The sequence below is a fragment of the Protopterus annectens genome, chromosome 14.part0 (genome assembly GCF_019279795.1).
Source record: "Protopterus annectens isolate FY-2018-M chromosome 14.part0, PAN1.0, whole genome shotgun sequence".
In the NCBI taxonomy this organism is placed as follows: domain Eukaryota; kingdom Metazoa; phylum Chordata; order Ceratodontiformes; family Protopteridae; genus Protopterus; species Protopterus annectens.
The window spans coordinates 920,551,296-920,574,846 of NC_056748.1; the positions used below are offsets into that span (position 1 = coordinate 920,551,296).

Here is a 23,551-nt window from a genome sequence, read left to right on the forward strand (position 1 = left end):
ATATCCTCAGTCTTTTTTGCCGCATGTTCCGATGCAGAAGCAGTGTTGCAAGTGCCGTTCGGCGTTCTGAAATTTTTCGAATTCGGAGTTTCAGACCGAAGTCAGAGTTGGTTAAGTACCCCGTTGGGGAATATTTTGGTTTTTTCTTGCCTCAGTGGTTTACCGGATGTCAGAAAAAGTGAATAACTGTATTTCTTGTGGGAAACAGATACCGCATAGGGATTACCATAATTTGTGTATTCCTTGTTTGGGGCCTGAGCACGACGTTGTTGGGTGTCGCTTTTGTGCTAGATTCAATAAACGCACTATAAAGCGTAGGTTGGATTGTGCCAGGTTAGTCTTTGGGAAGCGGTGCAATTACAATATGCCGTCGGATGCTCCGACGCCGGCTTCTTCTAAGAAGCGCAAGGACAAGGCTGTTAAACCTAGGTTAGAGGAGTCGTCCGAACCGGACGCCGGTTCTTTAGAGGCGTCGGTGGAACCGGTGGTTCCGACGGAGGCCTCTATGGAGTCCCAGGGAGAGACTGTGTTTTTACAGGATGTGGCCTCCCAGGAGGCAGGTCAGGCTGTAGGGGCTTCTCAGGTAACTGTACTCCCCTCCCTTCTTAAGGTGTCTAGGCCCACTCTTTCTGCTTCCAAGGCTTCTCCTAGAGGCAGGTCTAGTTTTGCTTCTGTGGGTGTCACTCCTAGTTCTTCAGGTTCTGTGCCCAAAAAGCACATGCTTAAAATGGCAGAAGATTTAATTACTTTAATTAGAGGCTCTATGCCCCCTCCTGATAAGAGGCCTAGGATGGAACCTGTGTTGGGGGATGATGAGCAGGCTTCGGATGTGTCTGAGTCTTCGGCTGAAGACTTGCAGGAGTATTCTCATTATTCTGATTCTGATGTGGATGATTCTACTCCTTGTGCATCTCGTCCTCAGGATTATTCTTATTCATAGACCGTTGACACCATGAGAGAGCATTTTAAATGGGAAGGCCAGGATTTCTCTGATTCCAGGAAAAGGCTTAGGGATTTTTGTTTTACCCCAGCATAGGCCTTTAGCTATACCTCCTGTTCTGAATGTAGTGGAAGATGTGTTTGCAGAGGCTTCTTAATCCTGATTCTTTGCCTCCTGCTCCTGTTAAACCAGATAGGTATTACAGGGTGCCTGAAGCTCATAAGTATCTTTTTAAGAGTCCTAGGGCAGACCCAGAAACTGTTAGCCAGGGGCCTAAGGGTGTAAAGGCTTCTGTTGTCAAGAATCCGGTTCCTGCAGATAAGGAGGCCAGGGTCTTGGATAGATGGGGAAAGAAAGTTTATACTTCTTCCACTCTAGCCATGAGAGCTTTGAATTGCCAGTTTCACATGTTGAAATATCAAAATTATCTCCTTTCACAGTTGAAATCTAAGGTGGATGCTCTGGCGGAAGGTATTGATTGTAAAGAGTTACAAGATTTAGTGCATGTTTCTGAACAGGTGGGTAAGCATTCTTTGCAATGTGGTTTTGATGCTGTACAGGCCTCGTCTAGGGTGGCTGCCACTGGGTCAGTTCTTCGCAGGCATGCCTGGCTGAGGGATCAAAATTTATCTGACCATGTTAAAACTAGGATTTTGGATGCCCCTTTGCAATCTGATGTTTTGTTTGGTTCTCCTGTTGAGGCAGTTTTAAAGAAAATGGAAGACAAGGCTAAGTCTATGCAGACTGTTAAAGATTTTTTGCAGGTTCAGCCTCCAAAGTTTAGTAGAAATTGGCCTACTAAAGGGTGGGCGTATCCTTCTTATGATTCCCAGTCTAGGGGTAGATCTAGACGTGGCAGGGGCAGAGGTCAGGGCTCTTTCAGGCCTAGGACAGGGAGTTCTCCTGCACAGTCTTCGGGTGAGGGCAGTGGTCAGTCCTTTCGTAAACAGACCCAATGACCTACCTTTTCAGCTGCCAGAACCTTCTCGCCTGGCAGCACCTTTGGGAGGAAGGTTGGCACTTTTCAAAGAAAATTGGAGTTTGATTACCCAAGACAGATGGGTACTGGATATCATACATCACGGGTAGAGGTTTTATTTCCATACCTTGCCTCCTTTCAAAGGCATGCCAGACATTCCTCCTCAACAAAGAATAGAGGCTCACAAGCAAATTTCTCTGCTACTCCAAATAGGGGCCATACAGCCGGTTCCTATGCCAGAAAGGGGCCTAGGATTTTATTCTTGCCTGTTCCTTGTGCCAAAAAAGGGGAACACTTGGAGACCGATTTTGGATTTATCTATCCTCAACACTTATCTGGACATTCCCAAGTTCAAAATGTTGACGTTACAACAGCTTTTACCTCTACTGGGCAAGGATCACTGGATGGTAACTTTGGATCTCAAGGAGGCTTACCTTCATGTTCCTATCAGGCTAAGTTGCAGGAAGTATCTGCGTTTTCGGACTGGGACTTCTCACTATCAGTTCTCTGCATTGCCCTTTGGCTTATCTACTGCCCAGAGTATTTACAAAAGTTCTGGCTCCAGTGATAGCTTTCTTCAGGCTGAAAGGAATACAAATCTATCCTTATTTGGACGATTGCCTGATACTGGCTCAAGGAAGGAAGAGCTTCTTCGTCATTTGGAGTATGTGATAGCAGTGCTAAGATGCCTGGGGTATTCTGTGAACGAAATAAAGTCCAGTCTAGTACCCTCTCAAGACATGTGCTTTCTGGGAGTAAGACTGAATACAGCATCCCAGATGGCCTTTCTAACCCCGGACAAACAAAAGAATCTTTCCCTTTACTTCCATCATCTATCTCTTCAGTCCGGGCTGACTGCAAGGACAGTCCTTCAAGCCTTAGGGTTCATGGCATCTTGTATTCTGGTGCTTCCCAATGCCAAACTGCATATGAGGAAGTTGCAATGGTATCTCAAAATGTATGGACACAGCACTGCCAGCATCTGGACACTGTCATTCAAATAATACCTTGCATTCAAAAGGAATTTTTGTGGTGGGCTCAGGAATGTCACCTAAACAAGGGACTCTCTGTGACCCGGCCAGAGGCGAGTCAAATTTTAACAACAGATGCCTCAGACAAAGCTTGGGAGCTCATCTAAATGGAAAGCGGATACAAGACAAGTGGCCTGTCAGACTACAGCATCTACATATCAATTTGAAGGAGATGTTAGCAGTCCAGTTTGCATTAATAGCTTTCAAGGATTTACTTCTTCCAGGGCAGGTGTTGATTCTAACAGACAACACAACTGTCATGTGGTACATCAACAAGCAAGGGGGAACACATTCTTATCCTCTATGCAGGCAAGCAATGATTTTGTGGGAGACTGCTCTCAGTTTACAACTAAGTCTTCAGGCAAGGTTTCTGCCGGGAGCACAGAACTCCTTAGCAGATGTGTTAAGCAGACAAATCATGGATCCCCACGAGTGGAAACTGGATCTTCATGTATTTCAGAAATTGACAGTGTCCTGGGGAACTCCAGACATAGATCTGTTCGCTTCTCCTCTAACCCACCAGCTGCCAAAGTTTTGCACAAAGCGGTTTCATCCCACAGCTTGGAAAGTGGATGCTCTTTCTTTCAGTTGGAAAAATCTTCATGTGTATGCCTTTCCACCTCTGCCTCTCCTCCCAAAGGTACTTCTGAAGGTCAGACAGGACAAGCCAAGGATGATTTTGATAGCTCCAGATTGGCCTCGACAGCACTGGTACCCATTACTGAGAAGTCTGGTACAGAAGCCTCCATGGCCTTTGCCTTTGATTCCTCATCTGTTGTCCCAGGAGGACAGTCATTTGCTCAATGTCAAGCTTCACTCTCTTCACCTAACAGCATGGCATATTCTGTTTTAAACCATAAAGGGTCTCAACTTCCACAACAAGTTTTGAATGTGATTTTGGAAGCTAGACGGCCTAGTACAAGGAAGGTGTACGCAGATAAATGGAAGAGATTTTTATTTTGGAGTGCAGCTAAGGATTTGGATGTTTCTGAGCCTGATTTAAGTGTGGCTCTTCAATACCTTACTGAGTTATTGGACAAAGGTTTGTCCTTCTCTTCTATTAAGATTCATGCTGCAGCAATTTCAGCTCACTACGACTGTGACCCACCATTGTTTTCTCATCCTTTGTTCAAGCAATTTCTTAGAGGGGCAAAGAATATAAGACCCCCACGTAGAGCTCCTACTCCTGCTTGGGATCTCAATTTTGTGTTGGAGAAACTCACTCTACAACCTTTTGAGCCTGCAGCTACTGCTGAGTTGAAATATTTGTCATGGAAGACTGCTTTTTTGTTGGCCATTACATCTGCAAGAAGGGTTTCTGAATTGCAGGCCCTTATGGCAGTTGAGCCTTTCTTAATTTTCCATAAGGATAGGGTATCTTTACGTACTAATCCTTCCTTTATGCCTAAAGTGGTTTCTAGTGTGGCTTTAAACCAAACTATTCATTTGCCTACTTTTTATGCAAATTCCCAGACTAAAGGGGAAAAGATATTGCACACTTTAGATGTACACAGGCAGTTGCGATATTATTTGGACAGAACTAAAGGGTTCAGACAATCGCAGCAGTTATTAGTTTCTTTTGCTTTGTGCTCTCAGGGCAAGCCCGTGTCAAAACAAACTATTTCTAAGTGGATTGGATTTTGCATTGCTTTCTGTTATTCCCATCATGGCAAAGAGATTCCAGCTGGGATTAGGCCTCATTCCACTAGGGCTACTGCCACTTCAACAGCTTTTTGAGGGGTGGCTACTAAGGATATTTTGGAGGCAGCCACTTGGAGTTCAGTGCATACCTTCTCTAGGCATTACCACCTTCCTCTGTACTCTAAATCCAGGGCTGGATTTGCCACTGCTGTGTTGCAGGGCATTTTGGCAGCCCCTGCTTCATTATAGTTTAGCCATCCTCCCTTACCTCAGCTTTGGGATTCTACCCAAGTGTTAGGACTGCAGCAATGTGGGATGAAGAACATAGTACAGTTTTGTACCTACCATAAATGTAGATGTTCGAAGATCCACATTGCTGCAGTCCAATTTACCCTCCCTCCTTCCCCTCTGTAGTTTGAGGTGGTTGTGTGGCCTGGGTTATCCCTCTGAGGTATAGGGTATATATTGTATATATTGTACATATTTTTGGTGTTAGGCTGGTTGATTGTTTAGTTGTTGTCTATGGGTTTTGACCTTTCTTTTTAGGGTCTTCTGACATCTGGGGCAAGAAAAGACTGAGGATATGACGTCGGTCATGCGCATTTGTACCCTGACGTTCTGATGTCAGTCAAATGCGCCTTGACCGAAGTCAGCCTTATACTCTGATATTCGGGCCGACCGAGGGACAGCGGACTACCCAAGTGTTAGGACTGCAGCAATGTGGGTCTTCGAACATCTACATTTATGGTAGGTACAAAACTGTACTTTATATATAATGTCAACCTATGGTTCTAAAGAATGGCAGAATTGGGGATAAAGTTTTATTATGCTGTTAAAATGTTCTGAATATTAAGGCCTTACTGACTATTAAGTTTGTGGGTACTACTATTCTGAGCAGAATATTGCCTTATGTGAAAGTAATTATTCTCTTGTCATGAGCTGTCATGAATAAAATACTGGAGGCTGAGTGAGCCTTTGTTGACCTCTCACTATCATCCTGTCTAATGGCTCCTCATTTGTCAGGATGCGAATCAAAATGAGGTCATGTCACAATCAAGACTTTATCCCTTTATGCAGTGGAAACAGCAGAGTGATGCGGGTAGATTTGGCTACTCTCCCTTGTAATTTTTTACCAGAGTAAAACCTTTCTGGATCTTTTTCTAGTCTTTTGGATGCCTGTAATACCTCCCAGTTAAATATTCCCTTTGATCCACGTATCCTAAATGTCACCGTTATTTTGTATGTTTTGTATAATTGTTTTTGACCAGCCCCTTACTTTGCTCCATATCCTTAGTCTTTTCAGCTTCTCTGGCATATCTAAATATATAGTTCTCATTTTCTCATTGTATTCAGTTGCTAGCATCTGTTGCTATATTTGTATGTAGTATAGGCATCTTGTTCATCAGAAAAAAATGTATATATATGTTTTTATGTTTTCTTTGGCTGTCCTATCAACGGCATAGTGGACCTTGATGCTCCATAGTGGATTACAACACTGACCAGTTTGTAACTTTTGATTTCAGAGTGATTGATTGAGATGTTCTTTGTTAGAATGTTTAGGGGATCCCCTTGTAATTCTTGTGTATGTATTGCATTGTAGCATCTTCAGTTATACAACATGTGTTTGTTAAATCTCTCTTTTTTTGTTTCAATTTTTAGGGTGGTGATAACTATGCTGGTCACTTCAGCCATCTGCTGCTATTTGTTGTAAGTACCTTTCGTTTTACAAATGTCCTTTTTCTACAGTACAGATTCAGAAGTCTAAGCAGATATGTTTGGACTTTTTATTGTAGTTTTTGTGATGTACTGCATACAAATACTTTGAATTTAGTAACCCTTTGCTTTTGCAGAGTTTTCAGAGGTTCATTAATGTGTTATATAGACACTGCTAATGGTAGTACAGTATGAACTATTCAATCTGCTGTCAATTTTCATTCATCCTGAACAGATCCGATCCTTGGATCTGATTCGGCCGCTATTTATATGAATGAAAGTGGACAACATAAAACTTTATGGTAAGAACATAACTTCTTTGTAACATACTGCTGCAGAATGGAAACAACACTTCGTGAAAGGAACCAACTTGTATATTACCTGGGCTCCCCAGAGTATTGCTAATTAACAGTGCATACACAGAGGATCATACAAGCATTTACACATAAACCTATCATTGTGTCCATAATCCGCTTAGGAATAAACATAGCATTAATGTATTGTGAACTCTGGTATGTAATCCTGAAGGCATTACCCCTCACATGGACTTAATAGACGTGGACAGGGCAAGCTGAGCATCTGCAGAAGAGCACTAGCCAGCGTTAATACACAGTACGCACACGGCATATTCTGTAGTTGTGCTGGAGAAAGCATGTCAGTAAAGAATTTATTAATTTAGAATTTGAAATTCATGGTATATTATAACTTCAGCATCAACTGTGAGCACCATTGGGATTGTAAAGCACCTTTAGTCTTTTTTGTTCATAGCCTAGTATCTACCTATGAACCTATCTGCCCTAGGGCATTTATAAGCCTAGCCTGAGTGTGTTTGGCTTCCACCTCCCTATTACATTAGCCTACTGTGCCTCTGTAAAGTAGGTCACAGAAGGTACCCTTTTAAGATTAGTTTACTGTGCCTCTGTCTAGCAGGGACACAGGAGAGATCCCAAGGGTGAATTTGCGATTTCCCATCCACGCGTCCAAATTTCGCTTGAAGAGGGTCAGCGAGAGGCTATGTCTAACATGAATTGGGATTCTATTCCAGAGTGAGGGGAGCCTCTGGGAAACGAATCTGTCCCTCCAGCATGTCCTATTTATTTTTGTGCTGAGGTTTAGGTCCCTGGAACGTGTAGCTCTAAGGGACTTGGATTTTTTGAGGTGGAGCATGTTCATTAATTCTGGGTTTGACATGGCTTTGTACGTCAGGCATAGATCGCCTCTGAGTAGGTGGTAAGCAGCTGAGTAGAGCTGGAGTTTCTTTAGTCGAGCTGCATAGGACATCTGTTTGTAGCCCATGATCCTCTTGGTGAGGTACTTTTGGGGTGTCTCCAGTTGCTGCAGGTGTCGGGTAAGGTACATCCCAAAAGGGGCATTGTATTCAATTATGGGCCTGATGAGTGACGAGTAGAGGGGCACAATGACCTCTCTTGATCTAGATGTGAACCCTTTTGTGATAAGGTGGGCTATATAGAAGGTCTTTCTAACCACTTTGGCAACGTGATTATCAAAGGAGAGATTACTATCTACGTTGGTCCCCAAATCTCTAATTATTTCTTCCGTACTTAATGGATTACCACCTATGTGGTAATTTGTGGGCACCTTGTTTTTCCCAAATGGGATGACTATGCACGCACTTTTTAGCATTTAGCTTGAGGCCATGGTTCTGGCACCAAGCATCCGTCTCTGTGAGACCCTTTTGGAGGATGCTTGTGTCAGCTGGAGATTCGATTATGGCCCCCAGTTTGCAGTCATCTGCGAACTTTGTCAGCCATAATCCCCCCGTGTTAGCCTGAACCTCAGAGAAGTATATACCGAACAAGAGAGGTCCCAGAACTGAGCCCTGTGGGATGCCACTTGTAACTAGTTTGGATTTGGACATGGCACCTGTGATTCTGACCATGTGGGTTCTATCTCTGAGCCAGTTTGCAACCCATCTTGTGATATAGGGGTTGATATTTAAGCTGATAAGCTTATTTATGATGCCCGAGTGGGGTATTGTGTTGAAGGCTTTTGCGAGGTCCAGATAGGCTGTGTGGACTACCTTGCCCTCATCTATGGCTTTGGTAACTGGTTCAAAGAAATCAACTAGGTTTAAGAGGCAAGATCTGCCCTTAACAAAGCCGAATTGGGTAGGGTCCAGTGTCTGGAGGCTCCCAGTGTCTTTGTTTGAGTTCCATGATAATACGCTCCATAGCTTTACAGACCAGACTAGTCAGGCTTATGGGGCAATAGTTCCGGGGTCCGTTGTGGCACCACCTTTGTGGAGTGGGACCACTGTAGCTGTACGCCATTCTTTGGGTACATATCCTGTAGTAAGGCTAAGTTTGAACAGTGACTTAATGTGAGGGTTCAGTTCTTCTTGGAGCTCGTGTAAGACACAGCCTGGGACACCGTCTGGTCCCATAGATGCTGTGTTTTTTGCTTTGGAGAGGGCAGCTTTCACCTGTGCATCTGTGATGTCAGGGAGGTTACATTCAGTTGGGATAGGCGTTTGCTCCTTTGGGGGGGAAGGGGAGGAGAAGTTTGCGCTGAATCTGCCTGCCAGGATGTTGGCTATGTCTGTAGGTTCGGTATATTTTGTACCGTTATGCAACAATTCAGAGCATATCTGGGAGTTTCCACCCATGTTTCTGACATAACTAAAGAAGACCTTGTGATTATCTTTAGTGTCTAGGGCAATTTTTCTTTCGAAACTGGCCTTTGATGATTTTATGAGGGATCGAAGTTTCTTGCTAATACTGATCAGAGATGCCTTCCCTTTTTGGGATTTTGCTCTGTCATGTAGTAGCTTCCTCCTTCTGTTGTATAGCTTATTTATGGCCGGGGTCCACCAGACCAATCTCCTGTTTTTGGAGGAGTGAGTCTTGGTTTTATTTGGGATAGCACGATCCATGCATTCCTGCAGGTGCTCATAGAATGCATTTGTAAAGGATTCTATGGATTGGGCTGTATTATCCTCTGGCCCAGGGGCTTTGAAGGATTCCACCTCAGTCTTGAGAAGTGCAAAGTTGGCTTTGGAGAAATTCTTTACAGTGATTTCCTTGGCTGGGGGTGGGGACGGGATATAGATGTCCAGGGAAATTTGTTTATGGTCTGATCTTACCAATGTGGGGTTTACCTCTGGTGTGGAACATAGAGTCCCCATGTTGGTGATGACCAGGTCCAATATGTTGTTCCCTCTTGTGGGAGTGGTGACCAGTTGTTCCATTGCGTTAGAGTTTATAAATTCAAGGAACCGTTGGGCGAGGGTGTTTGGGCTTGAGTAGTTTTCCCAGTCAATGTTTGGGTAGTTGAAGTCACCCAATAACATAGTGTTTGGAGAGACCTTCATATTCTCCAGTGTTCTCAGGAATGCCAAGTGGGGTTCCTGTAATAGGGAGGGTGCCCGCTGTTAGTTGCACATGGATGGTTTCCGATGCTTCGTGCAGTGCCACTAACCTGGAGGTGTAGGTATCTCTGATGAATATAGATACTCCCCTCCTTTTGTGCTTCAGTCCGAGTTTTGGGGCCGAAACGCATGGTATGAGTTATAACCTGGTAGTGCTGGGGTGCTCTCAGGAGCCTTGAACCAGGTTTCTGTTACTGCACAGACATCGATTTTCTCCATACTGAGGAGAGTCTCGAGTGCGTGCATCTTGAGGTTTAGACTTCTGGCATTGAGTAGCATTACCTTTAGTTTTTTTATCTTTGGGTTGTCTAAGGAGGTGGGTTTGTCCTTTGAGCCTTGCCTAAAAAAGGCACTATGGGGGGTGGCAAGAGCCTTGGCCAATATACGAAAGCCTAAGGGTGACAGGTGCAAGCCGTCCCTAGCGAAGCAACGTGGCTTGTCGAGCATGTCATCCCAGGCTGACAGACACTGGATCCCCTTTGAAAGACACCAATACTTTAGCCAATTGTTGAAACTGATCATTTTGTCTTTATACTGTGGCATCATTCTTGGTGAGGGCAAGATGCTACTCAAGGTCAGGGACATACCAGCCTGGGCTACATGGTCAGAGAGCTCTTCTATGTCTCTTTTTATGTAGTCCAGGGAGGTACGTCTCAGGTCATTCACACCAGCATGGACAATGACGGAGTCATACTTGTACTTGCTTTGGAGTGACCTGAGTGCTTGCATTATGTGGCGGATCCTGGCACCCGACAGGCAGCTTACAGTGACCTTCTCCTTGTTCAGTCTGGTGAGTGGGACGTCAGTGTGCCGGACAGTAGAGTCCCCTATAACAAGTGTATTTGGTGTGTTGTTTGGCCTTATGGGCTGTGACTGTGAGGCACACTGATTTTGTGAGATATGTGATTTGTGGGTATTGTTGAGGGGTGGCTCTTGCTTGGATATCTGCTTAGGAGGTCTTTGCTGTTTAGGAAGATTTTTATTTAGAGCCTCCGAGTATGTTTTTGCGTGTTTATGTGTTGGGTATGCAGATGCAATAGGTCTGTGTGAGACTGGATTTGTGGTGTGGGTGGTTACCTTTTCCTCCTGACTGACTGTGCCTGTCTTGGGTTGAGAGAGCTCTGCCTCCAGTTTGGCTGTGTAACTGCATCTTTCACATGTATTAGAGTTTGTTGGAAGGAAGAGAGGGTTGTCTGTGTACATAAGGCAATTGTAACATTGCCTCAAAATTCCCAGATTCACCAGCTGGACTGGAGAGTAACCTTGAAACTGACCCTTGGACATACCAGATTAGTATAGGGAACTGTTTTTTTTTTACTGATCAGATTAGGGAAGGGAACTGATTTTTCACTTGATCAGGAAGGACCAATCGGGAGTCTAATACTTATGAGAAGTCAAGGAGGGTGTAGTGCTTTAGTTAGTTAGTGTTTCCTTATAAGAGCTGAGCAAGTGCAGGGCTTTAGAAAGAGAATAGAGTGATTACTTTGAGAGTTTGAGCAGTTCTAAGGGAAAAAGTGAAGAGCAGACTTTGTGGAGCCTGGAATATTTTAAACCTGTTTAGGTGGCGCTGTCCGACGCTGCTCAGTGCGCAAAACCGAGCAAAAAGAGAGTTGTAGGGTTTTAAGAGAGAGAGAGAGAGAGATCAAGGAGTTTAGAATTGACCCAAAATGGCCAATAAAACTACAGCTTCTAGGTAGTCCCAACTTTCCTGTCAAAAAGAAACAGAAAACTAAACGTGCATCTTCTCCTGCACCAGTTCTTTTGGAAAGGAGTACTTTATTAGGTTTGTCTCAGTGTCTTGTATGGGGTAGTGACTCTTCTGATAAGGTGGTTTCTAGTAAAAGAAAAAGGGATTTATCTTTTTTTGAAGAGATTCAAAAAGTTGAATCTGTAGAGGAATGTGATATGTCAAATGCAGATTTTTCCCCTCAGATTTTTGTTTCAGACAGAGGAGAACATGGTATCTGAATCCCTCTTTGAGGGATTCTCTTTCTCTAAAAACAATATCCATAATGTGCCAGTGTTTTTAGGTTGAGAATGCTGATGTTTCTCAGTCCCTCAGAAAATGCAAAGTTGTTACAACTAGAATTCTCAGAACCTTCATCAACTCCCCACAGTACTGTCAGTATTATATGATATATTTGTCTCAGCCTGTGATTTCCCTGACAGCTAGCTTTCTGCATGTAAAGAAAGCAAATAGAATATACAAAGTTCCTTAGTTCTTTTAAGTTTTTATACACTTTTCCCAGACGTGGTCCAGTAGCTCTAGCTTTAGTTTAATCCAGCTGCTGCCAAGCATTTTATTATTTCTAATCCTTCCTCTTCAGGCACGGATTCTAAAACAATTGACAAGTTTGGGGAAAAAAGTGTAGGTTTCTATGACTTTGATTTTCAGAATTTTGAATTATCAGGCTCATTTGGTAAAGTTTATTCTGACTAATCTGTAGAAGTATGAGGAATGCTATATCTGTGTTTCCCTCTTGTGAGGAAAATCTGCTTTGTGTGGTTTAGTTTCTTACATTTCTCAGGTAACTACCCATTGGTTAAAGTGTGTATATGACTCTGTTGGTACTATATCTATGGCTGTGGACACTGGTACTATGTTGAGGAGGTTTGCCTGGTTCCATTCTCAGAATCTCCCAGAAGATATGAAAATGAGATTTTAAGTTCTCCTTTGTATACATGTTTAGTTTTTGGACCATCTGCTGCAGTGGTTATCAAAAAATTGTGAAGAGAGAGGTAAGCTCATTAAGGGACTCTCAGATTTTTCTTCACTTCTTGTGTAAGTTTTCAAAGGGATTTTCTGTTCCCTTGTTTAGTTTTGGCAAGAAACAAAATAAACAGTCTCAGCAGAATGCTGATAAGCAGATTTAAAAAAAATGATGGAAAGGGAGGCTCCACAAAGAAAGAAGGACCCCCCCTCCTCAAGAACAAAGGACAGTCAAGGAAGAACGACTATATAAGTAACCTTGTTTCCCCTTCCCACACTGTCAGTCCCTTATCTCTTTAAAAAAGTCTGAGTCTCCATTTCTCTATTTGTTTCATACAGAAGGGTTCTGAGGCTTATTCAGCAAGGTTACAGGTGGCAGTGGAAAGACATTCCTCCTTTCCAGGGAATTTTTCCGCATCCACCAAACCAATCACATGTGTTTCCCCCCTGTCCTAGAGAACATGCTGCCTCATGGGGTAATAGAAACAGTTCTTCCTTCCCAGTTGAGAAAAGGATTTTATTCAAGAATGTTATTAGTGCCAGAGGAAAAAAACACAGAGGCCAGTTCTGGATCTTTCTTTCCTAAATCAGTATGTGATAATGCCCAAGATCAAAATGCTTTCACTTCACAACCTGTTACTCTGATTTCCTCATTTGTTTTTTTTTTTGTTTGGTAACCTTAGATGTAAAATATGCTTATCATCAAATTCCTATTCATCCAGATTTTAGGTGTTTCTTAAGACTTTTGTGTCTGGATCACATTATCAGTTTTCTGCCTTACCCTTTGGGCTATCCACTGCTACAAGAGTGTTCACAGAGTGTCTAGTTTATATTATAGCCCATTGCATGTAACAGGGTAGCTTTGTTTTTTCATGCTTAAACTACTTGCTTATCTTTGTGTAGTCTTTTTCACAGTGTCAGGAATCTCGCACTTGGATGAGAAATCTCCTACACAGGCTAGGATTCCAAGAGCACATTTAAATGTTTTTTGACTCCATCTCTTCAAGAATTGTGTTCATGGAGTGATTGCTTGGCACCTCTGTACAAAGGGCTTTTCTTCCACAAGAAAAAAAAATCTATATTCCAGTCTAGTCTAGGGGATTTGGACTCTTGACTTCTGTGACTGCGACGGAATACCTCAAGATTCTGGGTCTCGTGGCATCTGTGATTCTCATGATACCTAGGTTCATAGGTGTGTGCTAGGCTAACGGCCCTGGAGCCTATATAAGCCTAGCCCAAGAAGATTCCCTGGCATCATGCCACCCAAAGTTAGTTCCCAGTGCCCCTGTCAAGCAAAGCCACTGAAGTGATCCCAGGGTAAACTTCCTATTGCCCATCAACTCGTCAAGATTTCTCTTAAAGAGGGCCAGTGAAGTGCTCTGCTTGACGTGAATAGGAAGTTTGTTCCAGAGTATAGGAAGTCTCTGGGTTAAGAACCTGTCCCTCCAGCATGTTCTGTCTGTTGTGATAATGAGGTTTGGGTCCCTGGAGCGTGTGGAACGGAGGGATTGGGATTTCTTTAGGTGTAGCATATCTAGCAGCTCTGGGTCAGACATGGCTTTGTAGGTCAAGCAGAGATCACCTCTAAGTAGGCGATATGACACAGAGTATAGCTGGAGTTTTTTGAGTCTGTCTGTATAGGGCATGTTAAACACGAAATTGGCAGGGCATGTGTCTAAGGCCTAAGATCCTCTTAGTGAGGTATTTTTGTTGCATTTCTAGTTGTTGTAGGTGTCTAGTGAGGTACATACCAAATGGGACATTGTATTCTATAATAGGTCTAATGAGGGACGAGTAGAGAGGGATTATGACCTCTTTCTTCCTGGATGAGAAACCTTTTGTAATGAGATGTGCCACATAGAAGGACTTTCTGACTACAGTGGCAATGTGGTTGTCAAAGCAGAGGTTGCTGTTAGCATGTCCCCCAGGTCTGTTGTCACACCTTCAGTGTTTAGTGGACTACCGCCTATGTGGTCGTTCATGGGCACCGAATTTTTCACAAAGGGAATGACAATGCACTTTTTGGCATTGAGCTTAAGGTCATGGTTCTAGCACCAGTCATTGGTGTCAGTGAGGCCTTTTTGTAGAATGTCTACTTCAGTTGGAGAATCAGTAATGGCCGATCCCTGTGGGACACCACTTGTAACTGGTCAGTAGTCAGATTTGGAGTCCACTACTTTCACAGTGTGGGTTCTGTCAGTGAGCCAGTTGCCAACCTATCTTATGACATAGGGGTTTATGCCTAGTTTAGTGAGTCTATCTATGATTACTGAGTGAGGGATGGTGTCGAAGGCCTTGGCAAGATCTAGGTAGGCCGAGTATACTGCCTTGCCGTCATACACAGCTCTGGTGACAGACTCAAAGAAGTCTATCAGGGTGAGCAGGCATGATCTACCTTTCACAAACCCAAACTGTGTGGGGTCCAGAGTTTGGAGATTCCCTATGTCCTTATTTATAAGGTCCAGGATGATGCGCTCCATACCCTTACATATCAGATTCGTCAGACTAATAGGGCGGTAGTTCCCAGGGTTTGTAGTTGCTCCCCCTTTGTGGAGTGGGGTGACCGTAGCAGTGCGCCATTCGGTAGGAACAAAGCATGAAATTAGGCTGTGATTGAACAAGGTACTCTGATGGGGTGCCAGTTCACTTTGTAATTCATGTAGAACACAGCCAGGGATCTTATCAGGTCCCGTGGAAGCTGTATTCTTGTCTTTGGACAGTGCAGTTTTTACCTGTGTAGCTGTGATAATAGAGACTTGGCATTCCTCAGGTATTGTGATAGGCCCTTTTGGGGGTGAAAGTGGGGTAAGGTTCGCACTGAACCTGTCAGCCAATGTGTTGGCAATATCAGTTGGTTCTGTATATGTATTGCCATTGTGCTGTAACTAAGAGCAGATCTGAGTGTTGCCATGTAGATTCTTGACATAACTATAGAATGCCTTGTGGTTGTCTTTAGAATCTGCAGCAATTTTGTTTTTGTAGCTAGCTTTAGAGGATTTGATGATGGATCTGTTTTTTGCTGAGGCTAACAAGGGAGTTTTTCCAGTCTTGAGAATTCACCCTTTTCTGCAATAGCTTTTTCTTTTTGTTGTAGAGTTTGTTTATGGTGGGGGGACCACCAGATTTGGCAACCTTTTTTTGGAGGAGAGTGTCTTGGTTCTGTTTGGTATGGCCCATTCCATGCACTTGTGTATGTGCTCATACAGTGCATTGGTGTATGATTCAGCAGTCATGCACCTATTTTCCATTTGCATGGGTGTCATGAAGTTAGCCACCTCTGTTTTTAGAAGCCCAAAATTGGCTTTGGAGAAGTTTTTTTATGGTGGTTTCCATTAGGGGGGGGTGAGGGTGGGATGTGGATATCCATGGTGATTAGCTTGTGGCCAGATCTGACCAGGGAGGAGTTGATTACTGGTGTAGAGCAAAGGTTGTCCATGTTAGTAATGACCAGGTTAAGGATGTTTCTACCCCTGGTGGGGATAAGAATGAGTTGGTCCAGGGCATTGGAATTAATGAATTCCAGAAAAAGTTGAGCAAGTGTGTTGGTACATGAGTAATTTTCCCAGTTAATGGAGGGGTAGTTAAAGTCTCTCAGAAAAGGGTATTGGGTTGTACCCTAATATTTTCCAGTGTGTTTAGGAATTTGGAGTGGGACTCTTCTGGCATAGTGGGGGATCAATAGCAGGCTACAACATGGATTGCAGTTTTACCCAGTATTAGTTGTAACTGAAGTATCTCTAATGTGTTATGTTGAGCTACTAGTCTGGAGGTGTGCTTATCCTTTATGAATATGGAGACACCACCACCTTTAGTGGTTCAGTCCAGGTTTAGGGGCCAAAAGGTGTGGTATGAATTGTAGCCTGGTAGTGCTGGGGTGCTCTCCAGAGCCTTGAACCAGGTCTCAGTCACTGCACAGATGTTGATGTTCTCCATTTTAAGGAGTACTTCGAGAGCATTTTGAGATTTAGATTTCTAGCATTGAATAGCATAACCCTCAGATTTTGTTTGCTTGTAGCTGTTGTGGTAATTTTGTCTTAAGGACATTGCCTAAAAAGGCACTATAGGGTGGCAAGAGCCTTGGCCAGTATCCGGAATCCCTGGGGTGACAGGTGCAGACCATCTCTGACGAAGCATCGAGGTCTGTCGATCATGTCACCCCAGGCAGACAGTTACTGGATCCCCTTAGAATGACACAAGAAACTTAGCCAATTGTTGAAGTCAGTCATTTTCTGCTTGTACTGTGGTATCATTTTGGGTGACGGCAGGATGCTAATCAGAGCTAGGGTCATAACTGCCTGGGCTACAAGACCCGAGAGCTCCTCTATATCTCTTTTCATGTAGTCCACGGAGGTACTTCTCAGGTCATTCACACCAACATGGACAATGACAGAGTCATATTTATACCTGTTGCGGAGTGACCTAAGTGCGTGCGTTATGTGCCAGATCCCCCTCAGTTTACAGATGATTAACCTTAACTGACCTCTACTAACTTATGTGTGACTCCATAATTAACCTGTTCTAATTTCTGTCTGACTTCCAAGAGACAGAGCTGTGGTGTCTTTTCAAGTTTTAATATGCAGTTAAAAGCAGAATACAAGTAAAACACAGTGTAAAGAAAACAAATCACAGTATACAAAATAAAAAAAGGCAATAAAGCAATACAGAATACAACAAATAAAAAGCAAACCAAACTTTCCGTCACAGCAAACGGCAGCAGGGTCTGGGTGAGCCTTTCCAGTAAAGCTCTGAAATGTTTTATTTTACCCCTTAAGTAGAAGGTTTAGTTCCTAGCTCCACCCCCCTCAGTTTACAGATGATTAACCTTAACTGACCTATTCTAACTTATGTGTGACTCCTTAATTGACCTGTTCTAATGTCTGTCTAACTCACAAGAGACAGAGCTGTGGTGTCTTCAAGTTTTAATATGCAGTTAAAAGCAGAATACAAGTAAAACATAGTGTAAAGAAAACAAATCACAGTGTACAAAATAGAAAAAGGCAATACAGAATACAACAAATAAAAAGCAAACCAACCTTTTCCTCACAGCAAACTGCAGCAGAGTCTGGGTGAGCCTTTCCAGTAAAGCCTCTTGCAAGGTTCCACATGAGAAAGATACAGTGGTGTCTGAAGCATCTTTGGTCCTAACACCAATATCTGTTATCTTTTGAAATTCCAGTTTTAGGATTTGTAAGAGGAGAAATCACTTGATGGAGACATCAAATATACCCGTATCCAGGTTTCCCATTTCTCCTCCTGCTCCTAAGCAGTCACCACAGATGCCTCAAACTTTGTTTAGGGAGCAGTGTCAAGGGGAATAAAAGTGCAGGGTATCCTGGGACAGCAGAGATAGACAAGTACAATAATGTAAAAGAGAAAGAGAGATGCTTGCCCTTATCAAGCCACTGACCTCTCTGAATTTTGGTCCTCATGACCATTTTAAGTTGTTACAGACAATACCGCAATTATATAGTACATACACAAGCAAGAGGGGACCAGATCGTATTCCCTTTGCAGACTAGCCATGTTAGCATGGGAGATGGCTTTACAGCAAATCTCACTCTACAGGCATCTGATATCACGTCAGAGTGAAAATTCTGTGGCAGACAAGCTGAGCAGGAAAATGACAGGCCCTCACAAATAGAGAGCAGATGGGGGGGGGGGTCTTACAAGATTTTATCCATCTGCAGGGAGTTCCTGTGGTAGACCTTTTGCCCCCTGTCTGAACAATCAGCTGGCAAAATTTTGATTTGCGACTCCATACAAAAAGGCCTAGAAGGCAGATGCCTTTTCATTTCCTTGGGCAGGAATGTTCCTTTATGCCTTTCCACTCTTTCCACTGATATCCCAGATACTTCTGAAGATTCAGAAGGAATCCCCCAAGATCATTGTTGTGACTCCCTTCTGTCCCAGGCAACAGTGGCTCTCCCCATGTTGGACTTGGCTGAGACAATTACTACAATCTTTCTCACTGTCTGAATCTGTGCACATAAGAATAGAGGTGTCTAATACATTGTGACACCAAACAACTTCAAATGACTTCCTGGATAATAGGGTCATAGTACCTTTTAGCTACCTGTTTACTTGTTCACTTAGAATGTACAGCAGGTGCTAATGGAAGCAAGACAGCCTTCTGCTAGAAAGTCCTATATAAGTAAATGGAGAAGGTTTCTAGTTGGTGCCAACAAAATTGCCAGCACCCACTCAGGGCTAGTGTTTCCTTAGTTTTGCAATATATGTGAGTTACTTTCCTATGGCCTGTCTTACTCCTCTGTCAAGGTTCATTTGTCAGCCATTTCAGTTATTCTACCCATGGATCCCATCTTTCTTTGCATTCTCATGTCAAAATATTTTGAAAGGGGCATTACATAAGAGATCTAAAAAAAGTGACTCCTCCTTGAGATCTTAATTTTGTGTTAGAGAAGCTAACACTTGCTCCATTTGAATCAGCTCATCCGGCTGACTTGAGGTTCTTAATGTAGAAACAGTTTTACTGATTGTTCTGACCTCTGCAAGAAGGGTACCTGAGCTACAAGCTCTTACTGTGAGTCAGCCCAGCCTAATTTTCCACAGAGACATGGTTTCTTTGAGAGTGAATCCTCCTTTTGTGCCTAAAGTGGTATCCAAGTTTACTTTAAGCTAAACTATTCACCTGCCTGTGTTCTTCCCTGATCCCAAAAATAAGGAAGAAAAGATACTTCTTACCTTGGATGTCCACAGACAGCTCAGGTACTATTTTGACAGAACAAAATCTTTCAGAACTTCTGATCAGTTTTTCATTTCTTGTGAAGGTAAGAAGGGACAACCTGTGTGTTAAAGAAGACTATATCCAACTAGTCATCTCAAGCTGTTACCTTTTATTTCCACCACGACAAAACTATTCCAGGCAGGGTCAAAGCATACTCTACTAGAGCCTTGGCTTCATCTGTGTCTGTTTGGAAAGGATTAGACTCTATAAGTATTCTAGAAGCAGCAATTTGGGAATCTCTACATACCTTTACAAGGCACTACAAGTTATATTCCTTCTCTAGGTCTAGGTCAGGCTTTGGTAGGACCATTCTCCAGAGACTCCTGGTCATTTCCCCTTCCACCTCCCAGTTATTCTATGCTGTGGTTATCTGCCCATATAGCTTAGACAACTGTAGTAGTGATCAGTATGGTGAACATAAACCAGCTGTATAAGTAAACCTTAACTGTAGATGTTGGAGTGATCATTGCTGCAGTATCCATTGTCTCAGTCCACTCACTTGTTTTTGGTGTGTTTTTTGTTGTTCCTAACAATATTCTGTCAGGGCTTGGCCTCCCTGTCTCATTTGGCTTGAAAGCTCCAAAGAGCTTGAAACCCAAACCTATGTTATAGCCAGCTCAGCTTGAGCTGTCTAACAATTTGGGCACTTGAAAAGTTCCCTGAAGCTTTGGAAAATGGGCAGCTGTTATTTCATTAGCAGGATATAACCCATATTAGACATAGACTACTGCGGCAAGGATCATTCAAACATCTAATGTTATGGTAAGTTTAGTTACACAACTGTACTTTCCCCCAGGGCTGAAGACATTTAGAACCAACCTTTAAATATGGGCTCCCCCAGTCTGGGAATGGTAAAGCCAGACTGTTAGACCTTAGTGGAAGGGATGATGTCCTTCAAGGATGCATCTGCAGTCCTAACAAATGGGTTGTCCTGCCTCAGGCAGGCCTTCGGTCGGCCGGATTCCAAAGTCTGGGTCTGGCCTCGGCTGATGTCGCACTTCACCCGACGTCATCGCTGTTGGGGTATAAAGGCATCAGCCGACGCCATTTTCCTCAGTCTTTCTTGCCGCGCGGTGCCTGAAGCAGAAGCTGTTCGCAAGTGCCGGTCGGTCAGATCCAGAGATTTCTACTACCGAAGACTTCTAAAAAAGCTAAGTACCCCGTTGGGGACTCTTTCTTGCCTCAGCCGATGTCAGAAAAAGTAAATAATTGTTTAACTTGTGGGAAACAAATACCTCATAAGGATTTCCACTCTTACTGCCTTCCTTGCTTAGGCCCAGACCACGACGTATCAGCTTGTTTAGCCTGTGCTTCCTTCAACCGACGGACGCTTAGACGTCGGTTGGAGTTTGCAGAAGAGTTTTTTGGTCCCGCTTTTGCATATAAAATGCTGTCGGAGACTCCGACTACACATTTGGCTAAAAAACGCAATGAAAAGGACCGACACTCGCGGCCCGTGGTTTCGGCTGAAACCACGGTTAGGCCTACCGCGAGTGTCTCTGTTTCGGCTGAAACCGAGTCCTCGGTTCTTCCTTCGGCTGAAAGCATGCCTCCGATAACCGAGGCCACACAGGCCATGGCTGAATCGGCTTCAGATATTACTGCTGCAGAAGCAGTCACCCAGGATTTGTCAGACACTATTCCTTTAGACATCTCTACTCCTGCACGTGGGGCTGCTAGACCCCCTGCTTCTATGTCTATCAAGGCCTTCTCCAGGGCTAAAGCAGCCAAAATTTCCAAGGCCTTACCTAATAAAGCTCCCTCTCACAGGCCTACTTCTAGTTCCCAGATACTCAGCCTTGCTGAGGACCTTATTTCTTTGATCAGGGGGTCCCAACCTCACCCAGACAGGGCCTCTCAACCCCCTGCAGATAAGAGGCCTAGGACTGAACCACCTGAACCTCTCTTCAGACTATTCCTCGGATGGCTCAGATTTATCTGACCATCAGGAAGGCCCATATTCACCTTATGAGGATTCTGATGCAGAAGACTCCATACCTTCTGCTTCTCCTCCTGAAGAATTTTCTTTTGGGGAAACCCTACACTCAGTGAGGGAACACTTCCAATGGCAGGGCCAGGAATTTTCAGATTCTAGGAAAAGGCTAAGGACTTTTTTACATTTACCACAGCATAGGCCTTTAGCCATTCCTCCTGTACTATCTGTTGTTGATGATGCATAGAATGATGCCAGTACTGCCCCTGATTCTCTTCCTCTGGCCCCTCCAAAGCCTGACAGATATTACAGGGTCCCGGACTCGCACCACCACTTGTATAAGGCTCATGTTGCAGACCCAGAAACCATTTCTCAGGGGCCTAAAGGTGTTGCAGCTGCCCCTGCCTGCCAAAAACCCTCTTCCCTCTGAAAGGGAATCTAGAGCATTGGAGAGATGGGGTAAAAAAGTTTATACATCTGCTACTCTTTCTGCCAGGGCCTTAAACTGTCAGTTTCACATGATACAGTACCAGGAATTTTTATTAGACCAGCTAAATAAAAAACTGTCCTCTCCTGAACCTATAGACCGTAAGTCCCTTCAGGAATTGGTACATAACTCTCAGCAGGTCAGTAATCATTTTTTAAATGTGGCTTTGATGTACTGGAGGCTTCTTTTAGATCAGCTATGACTGGAGCAGTGATTCGAAGGCATGCCTGGTTAAAAGAGCAATCCTTACCAGACCATGTTAAGTCAAAACTCCTAGATGCTCCTATGGAGAAGCACAGTTTGTTTGGCTCCCCAGCACAGGAGGTTCTAAAGAAAGTGGAAGAAAAAGCAAAATCTGTCCAAACAGTCAAGGATTTTTTACAGGTCCAACCTCCGAGGTTTAGCAGGAATTGGCCCTCGAAAAATTGGTCCTTTCCAGACACATCCAAAGCACAGAGAGGCAGAAATAGACGTCCAAGAGGCAGAAACCAATCAAGAGGTGCCTACAGGGGTCGTCAATGGCAACCTGCCAACCAGAGAAGTGCTGCCACAGCTGCCACTACAACCACTTCCACAGGACAGACACAATGACTTGACTCTCATTCCGCCTACCAGGGAACAACTAGAAGCACCCTTGGGCGGAAAGCTAGCTTTATTTTCAGAAAACTGGCATTGCATTACAGGAGACAAATGGACTTTACAAACAATAGACAAGGGCTACAGGTTTCACTTCCACACTCTACCAAAAAGGAGAGGAATGCCAAACCTTCCACCAAGCCAAAAAACAGAAGCTCTAAAACAAATCATCAGTTTACTAAAGATGAGAGCAATAGAAAAGGTACCACCTATGGAGCAAGGCCAAGGATTTTACTCCAGACTATTTCTTGTACCAAGAAAAGAAAATCAATGGAGGCCTATTCTCGACTTGTCTGCACTGAACACATACCTCATTGTTCCAAAATTCAAAATGCTGACCCTCCAGCAACTTCTTCCCATGCTGGGCAAGGAGTCTTGGCTGGTGACTCTAGATCTCAAGGAGGCACACCTGCACGTCCCTATACGACCAGATTGCAGAAGACACCTCAGATTTCTTGCAGGATCAGAGCATTATCAATTCTCAGCATTACCCTTCGGCGTATCTATTGCGCCCAGAGTATTCACGAAATGCCTGGCATCAGTAATTGCTCATTGCAGGCTTCAGGGAATTCAAATTTACCCATACCTGGACGACTGCCTAATACAAGCGGACAGCAAGACAAAATTAATAAAGGATTTGGCCTATGTCATACACCTGTTGCAAGCCTTGGGATACACAGTCAACATTCAAAAGTCAAGGCTAGTACCATCCCAAAGGATAACATTTCTGGGTGCAGAACTGGATACAACAACTCAGATGGCTTTTCTCACAGAAGAAAAACAAAAGCAACTACCAGTCTATTTCATGGCACTAACAACACAAACTCAGCTTACGGCAAGGAAAATCCTGCAAGCCCTGGGTTACATGGCATCCTGCATAATATTGATTCCATATGCCAGGCTGCATATGAGAAAGTTACAATGGTACCTAAGGAATGTATGGTCTCAACACAAGCACAGTCTAGAAGCCAAGATACCAATTATTCCATGCCTGAAGAAAGAATTCCTGTGGTGGGCTCAGGCCTGTCAGATAAACAGAGGATTGCCTTTCCACAAACCACATCCAAGCCAGACAATCACCACGGATGCCTCAGACCTAGGCTGGGGGGCACACATGGAAAACAAGTGTATACAAGGCCTATGGTCCCAAGACCAGTTGAATCTTCACATAAATCTAAAGGAGATGCTGGCAGTGAAACATGCAATCGAGGCATTCAGACCATTCCTCCAACAAGGACACCTGCTGATAAGGACAGACAACACCACAGTTATGTGGTACATCAACAAACAGGGAGGTACTCACTCATACCCTCTATGCCAGATGGCAATGGACCTGTGGCATTTGGCC

At 43.8% G+C, this 23,551-nt stretch overlaps 1 protein-coding gene across 1 annotated transcript in view; it reads left to right on the plus strand.

Moving 5' to 3' along the window:
- The window catches only part of ATP6V0E2 (ATPase H+ transporting V0 subunit e2), a 200,737-nt gene that overhangs the window by 43,210 nt on the left and 133,976 nt on the right, over nt 1–23,551 (plus strand). The window contains exon 2 of the mRNA XM_044056720.1: nt 6,251–6,298. Coding sequence (XP_043912655.1) covers nt 6,251–6,298 — 48 coding nt within the window. The remainder of the gene's footprint in view (nt 1–6,250; nt 6,299–23,551) is intronic.